The sequence below is a fragment of the Podarcis bocagei genome (assembly GCF_964188305.1).
Source record: "Podarcis bocagei genome assembly, chromosome: 1".
Taxonomy (NCBI): Eukaryota; Metazoa; Chordata; class Lepidosauria; order Squamata; family Lacertidae; genus Podarcis; species Podarcis bocagei.
In genome coordinates, this window is record NC_138125.1 from 119,190,362 (window position 1) to 119,201,537 (window position 11,176).

Consider the following 11,176-nt stretch of genomic DNA (forward strand, 5'->3'; position numbering starts at 1 on the left):
TATTCTTTGATGTCTCAGGGCTCAGTTTTTGAGAGGGGGTTATTTTAAAGCTTGGCTTCAGGCCGTAGCAGCTACATAAAACTTATAAGGACAACTGAGTCAACACGGTGCAAGCAAAACCAGCCCTGCACATTTGTCTGCTAACATTCCCCATTTCTAAAATGTCTTTAAACACACACACACACACAACAAGAGCAACAACTTTAAACCCCCAGAAATAGTTTCCTAAACGAAGAATAGTTCTATAGAGCCTTCGAACCCATTAATCGAGTTGTCTAGGAATATAAAACATCAAATAACGACTTTATTAGTATTATTTTGCTTTCTTTCTGGAGAGTAATGACCAGCTGCCATTGGCTGCGGTCGGCGTCGTTACGCAATATCTACTTAGCTGATGATTATTAAACTGCCTTTTACGGCGCGCACTAAACTTTCCCCTCTCACGAGAAGAGAGCCAAACTTTGAAAGAGGTCTCACATAAACTCGAGGACTGCTATTCTTTAAAAGGTGCAAAATATAAAATAACACTAATAAAGGGGAGTTGGGGAGTCCAGACGACTGCAGCCCTCCTTCGGCTGAAGGGTCTCAGTTCGAAACGCGCGCTCGGCACCGCAGCTCTTTTCCTCGAAAGGAGAAGGGGCCAGAAGACGGCTGGGTTGGAAATCAATTCGGAGGTGGGGGGGGGCTTCGTGATTCTAGGAGTGGGTGCGGAAGATGTCGGTTTTCTGAAGATTTTAGGCTGGCGAAGGAAAGGGGCTGCAGGAGAAGAAGCAAAATAATTATATCGCGCGTGTTAACGCCGCTGAGAAAACGGATGGGGGCGCCAAACGACAGCAATAAAGCCGCCCGCAGATTTCCGCTTCCCATTTTATAACTGGTTGGTTACTCACTCCCACGCGGTGGCTAAAGCTTCCTCGGAAATCGATATGCATGTCTTCTCCAACCCAGAGCCAAACGGAGTTTCTTGTCTGTTTAGAGAGAACAGCATCGCTCTTATAGTATTTTTTATTATTATTATTATTATTATTATTATTATTATTATTATTATTATTATTAGGGTTTCTTTTGCTGGCGATCCTCTGATATGCAAAACTCGGAGGCCTAGTCTACAGTCAAGAGCGTTCACGCGGAAATCTGGCGGATTCCAAGTTCTGTGGAATTTTTATAGGATCCCAGCAAAAGAGAGAGAGGAACGGAGGGAGGGAGGGAGAGTTGTGTGGACTCAGAAAAACAACAACTCGGAACTGGTTTCTGCTCCAGTTTAAAACGGGAGAGTGACTGCCAGAGAGCAGAAGGCTGCTGTCGTCGTAGTTTAGTCACCGGGTGGGCTCTGGGACGCTTGTCAGGATAGGGGCATTTGGTCAATCAGACAGGAAGAGGTTAATTCCTAACCGCACCGTTATCCGCTTCTACTTCCTTGTGTGTTTTTGAGAAAGGGAGGGGTTTGTAATAGTAGCAATAGAGGATCGCACAGAAATGTAATTTTTGCACCTTGAATGTTGCTCAGTAATAGGAGATCCTGTTCTCAAATGCCTCCACGGACAAGCGCATGCTCTGTTTCCAATTTGTTTGCCATTTTCATGCTTTCCTGTTGTAATACGCACCCAGGCTTCTACAGCGAAATTCGCACTTCGGGGAACCACCGAAGGCTCGCCTTAATTGGTTGGATGGGGTTTAATGAACAACAGACCCCCTTAGAGAGTCTCAACCGATCTCGAACAGTTGACCTGGGAAGGGGGTGAAACCCAACAAGAGCAACGAAGATAGCTCCGTCAGTAACTGAGCAAGAGACTCTTAATTTTAGGGTCGTGGGTTCGAGCCCCATATTGGGCACTGCAGGGAGTTAGACTAGATGACCCTGGTGGCCCCTTGCAACTCTACAATTCTATGGTTAAGAGTCTTGACTAACACACTGGTTGTGGCGGAAGTTTTCATGGCTTAGAGTCCTCTGGCTTCTCGAGTCCAGGAAAGCTTATGACGTAATAAACGTTAAGGCGCCGCTGGGCTCTCGGAATGCCTGCGCACCACATATTTAAAGAACACACCCCTCCCCCCAAATAATCATCATGGGAACTGTAGTTTGCCCACCACAGAGCTGACATTCCTAGCACCCTTAGCAAACTACAGTTCCCAGGATTCTTTGTGAGATGGGAGGAATGTGCTTTAAATATGTGTTTTGAAGGTACGGTGCTGCTTTTGCAACAACAGCCTTAACACAGAGCTGGGGGTTTGGATTTTTTAAAATCTGACTATTATGTGTAGGATCAATTTAATGTTAATATTCCATGAAGTCTTTAAGAGGATCTTGGACCAAACTATTCTCTCTTTTTCTCACACACAAACACTTCTGAGTCACTTTAGGGGAAATTATTACGTAGGATCCAGGTGTTCTTCAGAAATCCGTGGCAACACCATCCTAAGCACACTGAGAGTGGATCTTATCATGAGAGCACCAATGCCCTTTACTTGCCCTCTGGCTAAAGAGCCCTGGACTTTATCCAGGGTACACCCAACATCTGGGAGAAATGGGTCAACACCATGCACTTTAAAAGCACGTCTAAGTCAGAAATTAAACACATTTTAATGGCGGACCTGCTTAGCTCTGCACTGTTGGAATCAACGGGATTTGAAAGCGCTTCAGAGCGCAAGCTTCTGCGCATCTACTCGGAAGTAAAGCCCCTGACAGTCCTATGGGGCTTGACCCTAGGTGAGTATGCAGAAGGGCTGCAGCCTCGTTTAGTTCGGATCGGGCCCCAACATTGGCGTTCCCTGTTTCTTTTCAAAGGAAGCTTTTTTCGTATCAGATCAAGCACCAGGCATTCCTCTGCTTGAAAGAAGAGTGCATTTTTCTAGGTGTGTGTGGCGGAGGTGTTACCGTATCGCGGGAGAGGCATTTCCATCGGATTCCACCCCAGCCAGAAATATAAACTTTAGCAGAATCTCACAGGGGGTGGGGAGAGAAGGGAAACCCCCGACAGCAAGGCTTTCCTCGGGTGGAAAAAAAGGTTGGGCGCTGTACCTCTCGAGGAGGTGCTCCCAGGATGCTAATGACAGCCGGCTTTATCTTCGTTTGCCCTCGGCATCATTATATTACCATCAAAGTTCTCGCCGGAGAGAGAGTTTCCGAGAGGAAGGGCCGGCGCATCGCGGCCCCCCGCGTCCCGCTGGGCGCCCAGAGAGATTGGCTGCTCCCCGGAATCTCTCCGAACCGAGAGGGAAAGAGAGAGGGGAGGAAACGGAGAGGCAGGTAACTTTACACAAGGGAAGGAGGTTGGCTGGAAGGGGAGTTGGAAGAGGGCGAGGAGAATGGCGGCTCTCGCTATTTGCCTTTGCAGCCCAGGCCTTTTATATATATGTATATATATATACGAAAAGCGTTATATATATATATATATATATCAATATCTATATCAGGGCTTCGTTTTAAAAGGGGTGGAGGAGGTTGGAGAGAAAAATCTAGGCAGAGAATGACTGAACGAATATATTAAGGATTTTTTTATTTTTAAATTTTTCTTTTTACTCCTCTCTGGTGCTTTGAATCATGTCTTTAAGATTCCGCCGAACTTTTCTTTCCTTTTGTTTTTGCTTCCCGTCATTCCACCAGGGAGAGGATTTTGAGCCAGAGGCGAAGGAAGGACTTTAGACTAGTTCCGTCAATAAACAGGATTATGGAAAGAAAGAAAAAAACCACCCCCCGCACGCCTGCCCACTACCACCACACATAGACACAAATATATATGGTTTGTGGATGAGTTAAGGAAATAACACTGAGATCCCCTCGGATTACTCTTAATGGTTGCGCGCACAGGCTGTAGCTCGCGATAGATGCTCTTTTTGGGCTGGTATGTATCTGCAGAAATAGTTATTTAAGTCTGGAAGTCCGTGTGTGTGTGTGTGTGTGTGTGTGTGTGTGTGTGTTTGTCCCCGTGGAAAGGGCGAGTCGATTTCTTCCTGGGACGTCTTGGATGCCTGCTTTCTTAAATAGGAAGGAAAGGTGATTAAAAGAATGGGGGATCTCTCTCTCTTGCACCCGCACACACACACACCTTGGCAGCTTTTCTCTCTTTAAGGGAGAGAGCGAGAGAAACCCTCCTCCCTAGAAATCAAAGCCTCCCCTGTCATTTAGCCCCCGTGTTTCTGTCCGAGGAGGACAAACGAGAAAGAAGCTTGCATCGTTAGGAGCTAAGAAGCCAAGAGGCGCGCGCGCGCTCACACACACGCACACGCTCTCTCACTCACTCACACACACACAAAAGCAAAAAGGGGGAAAGGAAAGAAAGGGGGGAATCAGAGCATAATGATGCACCTAAATGAAGGGGGAAATGTTGCTCAGCTCGTTTTATTAATCAGACTGTCAATTTCACCCCAGAGGCCAAACCCCAGAGCAATCCATGCAAGATCTGATCGAGCAAAGGACAAGCGCCTCTCTTCTCTTCACTCCGGGTCTCTCTCTCTCTCTCTTTCTCTCCCTCTGCCTCCCTACCTGGATCTATTTGTCTGCTCCGAAGCCGCCTTCATTATCCGTTGACAGGAGCTTGTATTTATTTGCTTATAAACCTGTTACAATAAATGATTATTCGACCAGCGTCATCCGTACCTTAATGACGAGCGCTCCCTATTCGTGATGAATGACATTTCGGGGCTAGGAAGGATGTATGGGTCATTTTGACCAGTCATTCCCTTCGCTTTTGCATCTCGCCTTTTTTTTTTTTTTTTTACGCCTCCCCTTCCAAAAGAGGTAATAATAATATTTAGAGACACTCGCCGGGCTGAATGCGAATTAGCCCCTGCTGCACGGCTCATCATTAGGAGGACGAACCCTTTGCAACCTTGACATATATATATTTATATATATATATATACTTTTTTTCCCAAGGAGGGGGGAAAAAGAGCTGAGAGATGATGGAAAGAATAAGAAAAGAGATGATCCTGATGGAACGAGGGCTGCACAGCCCCACGGCTGGCAAAAGGCTGGCGAATTTGTCCGACTCGGCTGGCAACGTGGTATTGGAGGCCCTCGAAAATTCGCCCCACGGCGGCCGCCTGAGCCCGAGACTGACTTCCGCTTCTCTGCACACCTCTTTAGGGGACATCCCTGCCAAAGGGAAATTCGAAATAGACACTTTATTCAACCTTCAGCACCAGAGCGGCGAAAGCGGCGTCGGCGTCGCCACCTCGGAGCTGCCTCCCTCGGAAGGGAGGAAGAAGATTAGCCATTACTCAGAAGTTGCTCAAGAGGCAGATATGAACAGCGACGTGGAGGTGGGCTGCTCTGCGCTCCGCTCCCCCGCCAGCCTCACTTCCTCCCAGCTGAAGGAAAACAATAACAAAGGTAACTCTCTCCCTCTCTCTCCCTCTCTCTCCCTCTCTCTCCCTCTCTCCCCGTCTACCCCGGCGCCACCACCCCACCCCAATCCAAAGCGGGCGTTTACTGGGGTAAGAACTTGGGTGGGGTGGGGGGAGATGGGGAGAAATCCAAGGCACCCTGACACCCCCTCCAGCTTTTCCTGGAGAAGATCAGGATTTTAAGCAGCGCATTAAATACCAAGGGTTCGTCAGCTGGTCCTTTATGGAACAGGCAGGTACAATATGGATATTCAAATGTGGAAGCCTCTTTGGCGTGTTATGGTGCTTCTCAAGACCAGGCAGTCTATCCAGGGTGCTAAAGGGATTTCCAGTCTTATCTGCACACTCCCGCACGCTGAGTTTCTATAATCTATACCGAAGTGAACAGGGCTGTCATGGTGTATTTGTGACCACCAAACGTTGCACACCTTCTGAGTATATCTGGGCATATCTTCCACAAGATTTCTCCTGTTTGTTTTGGAGAACGAAGTGCCACTTACGCCGGTTTTTTTTTTTTATTTAAAAAAACACCAGACTGTTTCTCTACGGAGTGTGTAGACAGGTGTTTCTTGCGCAATTTTGGTACTGTGTAATTATAAAATACAGCTCATAACGGGGATTCTTCAAGACGGCAATTAGAGGCTGCATTCAGAGTCCAGTGCGTGTTTCTATTGCTAGGAAGATTCTTTTGTGTGTCTGTCTGACTTTCTGTTTGATGCTTTCACTAAAAATGCAGTTATGTATTATCGTTATTTTTAATGCATTAGGTGTTTCTCCTTCCCGCTATGTCCGCCCCACCCCCAAGCCAAAATAGTATTTCTCTGGGCATTGTTAACTTCGATCCTACAGTTAATACAGCGTAATCTCTCAAAGCTCTGTAGCAACTTTTTCGAAGCGTCCGTTAGGTAATAGATCCTAACTGGAGGCAACTTGCAAATTTATAATCACAGATCAATCTTTCTAGGACGCGGGTGCTATTTACCTTTCGCCCAAAGGTATCCTGCGAGGAAATTCACTTACAGTGCGAACTGGCACGCCGTTGGGTTTTAAGGGACACCATTTGGTTCCCACAAAATAAAAAGTAAAGGGAAGCAGGGACAGGAAAAGACGAGCGAAGTCTCCGCTGGAGGGACGCTTTTAGGAAAACGCCTGCCTTAACTTTGTTCCTCGGTTAATTTCTTCCGCAGAACAGAGAGAGTTGCATTTATTTATTTCACAAGAAGGCGTCTAGTTTGCTTATGAAGCTGTGTTTAAAAAAAGAAAAGAGAAAAGAAAAGAAAGAAAAGAAAAGAAACTTTTATTGATTCTATTAACAGCGGCAATTTGTATCCATGACAGCCAGCATTAATTATCAGGGAGAGCCCAGATTGCCAGCGGCGCCTGCCGCTTGGTTGAAACCCGCCCGCCAGCTCATCCCTTCTTCTCCTGGAGAAGAGCCATCGCTCTTTGATGCTTTCTCACTGCTGTCATTGTTGTTGCTCCGTAGGATATTCGGAGAGCAGCTCCACGCCCAGCACCACCACCTCGTCCTCGGGTTCCAGTTTAAGCAGCCTGCACGGCGGCAGCGCCTTGGGGAACTCCAGCTCCGGAGCGGATCAAGTGCGGAGGTACCGCACCGCCTTCACCCGGGAGCAGATCGCTCGGCTGGAGAAGGAGTTCTACCGGGAGAACTATGTCTCTCGGCCCAGGAGGTGCGAGCTGGCCGCGGCTCTCAACCTGCCGGAGACTACCATCAAGGTACAGTAGTGTCTTAGGGCAAGCCGGGGCTGCGGGAGGCGAGGGAGGCTGCCGGCTGGCTCCTGGCTTGGCGCGCTCGCCGCTCCCTGTTTTTCTTTCGGGTTCTTAAACCACGAGAGCTCCAGCCTCGGTCCAGCTGCGCCTTGCTGGCAGCGAAAGAGGCCGCGTTTGACTCCTCCGCTTCTTCATGGCCAAGGAGAATAGGAAAAAGGCACCAGATAAATGAGCAGAGAATTCCACTCTTCCCACCAGATTGTTTAGCTATTTTTAACCTCGTCTCTCTCTCCCCGCCCCCTGTGGGATAGACAGTCTTTTTCCATTGTTTCTCGCATTTTCAAAAGGTTTACTAAAAAATAAAAAATAGGAGAAAGGCAGTTAATATGAAACATTTGTTTTTTAATAACTCGAGTCGATTTAGAAATGGATCACACGCCGTTATTCCTTCAGATGGTTTCTGTTCCATTTGCCGATTCTTCTCTACCTCATCTGAGAGGAAGATAGAGGCAAATGGCTGCGCTCTATCCTTGGACGAGTTTAATTGGAAGTAAGTCGCACTATGTTCCACTGGGCTTACTCGCGGGTAAACGTGCCTAGGATCGCAGTATGAGGTGAGAAGGCCCTACCTTCGACACCGTAAAGAATCGGGAGAAATGGAAGCCTTAATAGTTTTGCAGTAATCAAACCGTGTTTGGCTTTTACGGTTTTTGAAAAAAACACACGAACATTTGGTTTCTGTAGCCGGACCAAATCGTTTCCGAATGAATGGTTTCGAATCACGTGCTATATAGTGCGCTATGGGAAAAACAGAAAGGGAGCCAAGGTAAACCGGAAGACCAGAAACATCCATATATTTCGTTGCAAAGGGTATTTTCCGTGGGCAGAACTCTCAGCTTTTTCAATAAGCAGATATGGAGACTTATTGCCTGTTTTGGTCGTTGAAAATAAATGGAGCGTTGATAAGGGTTTGCAACTTGATCTGCAATCTTGGTCATTTATTTATTTTTTTAAAGGTTTATTAAAAAAGGTTTGTTAAAAATGAATAACTTTGAAAAAACAGCAACCCAGTGCTCCCACTGAATTCAGTTAGGCTCAATTGAAATAAGAGAGGGCTGACATCCCTGATTATATTTTAATACGGAATGGGAGCGGGGGAACGGTTTCATTTTTGAGATCGAAGACAGCACAGCCACGGTAGTTTCTCAGAGATGGTTGCTCGGCAGGGGAAAGTTTCCCGACCCCGGCGGCGCGCAAAGAAGGGGCAAAGAACCATTTTCATATCTCTGCGGCCTAAAAGTTTAAACGGAAGAAGCGCGGAGCCCGGCGAAGAGCCTGAATCGAGCGGGCCAGCCAAGTTGGGGAGGTTTAAGGCTGGTTCGAAAACCTAACTTAGGCCATGTGGGGCAAGCAATGTCCCTGGCGAGGAGGCGGCTTAGCACTGCCAGCTGCGCCTCGTGGCGCAAGGGCTGCGCCAGGCGTCGCATCTGACCCCGCGGCAGAGGGAGGGGGCGTGGCGCGCTGCTGTGGATCTGCTGCCGTTTCTAAGCCGTCCTATCCTCTGTGTGTCCCCCCCACCTCCCTATTCGCTGCCCCACATCTCCCCCTCTCTCTCCCCCCCTTCCCCCGCACTCCACCAGGTGTGGTTCCAGAACCGACGGATGAAGGACAAGAGGCAGCGGCTGGCCATGTCGTGGCCCCACCCGGCGGACCCCAGCTTCTACACGTACATGATGACCCACGCGGCGGCCACGGGGAGCCTGCCTTACCCGTTCCATTCCCACGTGCCCCTGCACTACTACCCGCACGTCGGGGTGACGGCGGCCGCGGCCGCTGCTGCGGCGTCGGGGGCCACCGCCTCACCTTTCGCCACCTCCATCCGCCCTCTGGACACCTTCCGCGCCCTCTCGCACCCTTACTCCCGGCCCGAGCTGCTGTGCAGCTTCAGACACCCGGGCCTGTACCAGTCGCCCGCCGCAGCCGCCGCAGCCGGCCTCAACAGCAGCGCCGCCGCCTCGGCCGCTGCAGCGGCAGCCGCGGCCGCAGCCGCCGCAGCCTCGACGGCTCCTCCGGCCGGCTCCGCGCCCTGCTCCTGCCTCAGCTGCCACAGTAGCCAGTCGGCGGCGGCCGCAGCCGCGGCAGCCCTGGGATCGCGCGCCTCCGGCTCGGATTTCACCTGCACCGCGGCCGGAGCGGCGGCGGCGGCCGCCTCGCAGCGCTCGGAGAGCGGCTTCCTGCCTTACTCGGCCGCCGTGCTCAGCAAGACCGCCGTCCCTTCCCCAGACCAGAGGGAGGAGGCCGCCTTGACCAGATAACTAGCCAGCCCCCCCACCCCGGCGGCCAGTGGGAGGCGCTGTTGAGCCGGGGTGGCCGAGGGCAGAAGAGAACCGTTTTGTACAACGGAGGGGAGGGGAGGGCGGGCTTACACTGGAACTCTAGCAAAAAGGTGGTTTTTAAAAAAAGTACTATAATTAATAATTGTTGTTTTGCTGTTGTTCTCACGGCCCTGATTTAAAAAGATGGCCGCTGGGAGAGGGTGGTTGGAGGAGGAAGGTGTGGGGAGCAAACCCCAAACATACTGGCCTTTTAACATTCTGTGCTTCCTCTCTCCCCCGCCCCCTCCTCACACCCAACAAGCACCCCTAGTTGTTAGGACTGGCGAATGATGGTTTCTAGACATTCTGCACTCAATGCAGCCGTCCAAGCTCCGGAGGGTGCTGTCTCGCTCCCCCTGCTGGCAGCAATGGGAACTGCTCTTGAGCGCCTCTGACCTGCCGCCGACGGTTGTTAGCACGGCTGGATACCTAAGCAGCACCTTATCCTTGGTCCTCTGCAGAAAGGATGGCTGACCTGTGGCCAGCGCGAGATGTTGCTGAGCGGCGGGTTAAGCCAGCATGGCCAATGGTTGCTCTAGTAGCAGCCATCTCGAAGGCCGGCGCTTGTGCCAGCTGCGCAACCCAAACGCATTGTTTGGGCATCTTTTAAAACAAACCTATATATATATATATACATACATACAGTATATATATATATCAAAGGCAAACCCCAATTCCTGCATTTAGTGGGGATCTGGTTGAGGACGAAGCACACAAACCCAGCAGAAATTTGCCACAGAGATGCCTGTGGCGACTGATGGGCAAAGAAACCGGGTGCTTTATAGGAGAAGAGGAAGGGGGAAACGCGATTCTTATTACGGTTTCCTTCTGCTCCTGCCCTCTTGAACTGGAAGAGGCTGGCTACTTTCTTCTTATTCTTTTGGAGGGAGGGCGGTAAAAGCTGAGGGTGGGCCAGTAAAAAGAGAAGGGAGTGTGAGACTGACAGCAATACTCGTCCAGGAAACAGGGCGAGGGATTTACGTTCTATTTTTTATTATTATTTTTTAGCTTCCTGCTTTCCGAGCACCATAGTCCACAATTTATCTGGGAAATACTTGAAACTTTATTGGCAGGTGAGGCATTGTCTCGAATCACTGACCTTCCGGGTACTTTAGTTTAAAAACAAACAAACGAACGTGTCTTTTTTTTTTATGAAACTTTAATTTGCAAAGAAAGGACTCAATCCAAAGGAGGGCGGAAATAATGTTTCTCGGCATTATTTCGTCACACGCCTTTGGCTCTGACAAACCACCACTGGGGTAAGGGAGGGAGAGACCCAACCCCCTTTTGCTACTTCCTGGAGGGACTTCCGTGAACTTGAAGAAAGGCACATTTAAAAAAACACACCCGGTGTTACTGCCGTGTCAATTTTGATGCTAATAATGTGCAGATTATGACGAAAATTGCCAATCATGTTCTCTGATGGACCTCCTTTGAATGTGGAATGGGGGGGGGGAGTTCCCCGCGCGGAGACCTGCTGTCAAGTACTAACAACCCGCTAAGGGAAGTCATTAGAAGAGACAGATAAGAGACTTGGAACATAAAACATTGTTCTTGTTGCAAAGAATGTATGTTATTTAATGTTATATCTGTTACCTTGGAAGTGATTCTGCACAAGGAAACCGCGGTTCTTATCATCTCAATTGCCAATTTTCATTTTGGTAACGCGGGCGCCCCGGGTAGACTTTTCCTCTGTTCCGTTGATATTCCACCAATGTGAAGAG

The 11,176-nt window shown here is 49.3% G+C and overlaps 1 protein-coding gene and 1 long non-coding RNA gene across 3 annotated transcripts; one reads left to right on the forward strand and one right to left on the reverse strand.

Annotated features, from left to right (window-relative positions):
* Nucleotides 1–284: 284 nt before the first annotated feature.
* Nucleotides 285–1,916, reverse strand: LOC308583861. 2 transcript variants are annotated; one of them, XR_014006467.1, is made up of 2 exons: nt 1,605–1,916; nt 285–968 (listed from the first exon to the last, which is right to left on the reverse strand). It is a non-coding gene; the product is annotated as an uncharacterized lncRNA (long non-coding RNA). The 2 variants fall into 2 exon arrangements; XR_014006468.1 differs by having other exon boundaries at nt 1,492–1,916.
* Nucleotides 1,917–4,899: 2,983 nt separating this feature from the next.
* On the forward strand, nt 4,900–9,392 carry EVX2 (even-skipped homeobox 2; the record flags this gene model as incomplete). Its single annotated transcript, XM_081189777.1, has 3 exons — nt 4,900–5,332; nt 6,833–7,083; nt 8,718–9,392. The coding sequence occupies 3 exons, from the start codon at nt 4,900–4,902 to the stop codon at nt 9,390–9,392; spliced, it is 1,359 nt and encodes a 452-aa protein (XP_081045903.1).
* Nucleotides 9,393–11,176: the final 1,784 nt, after the last annotated feature.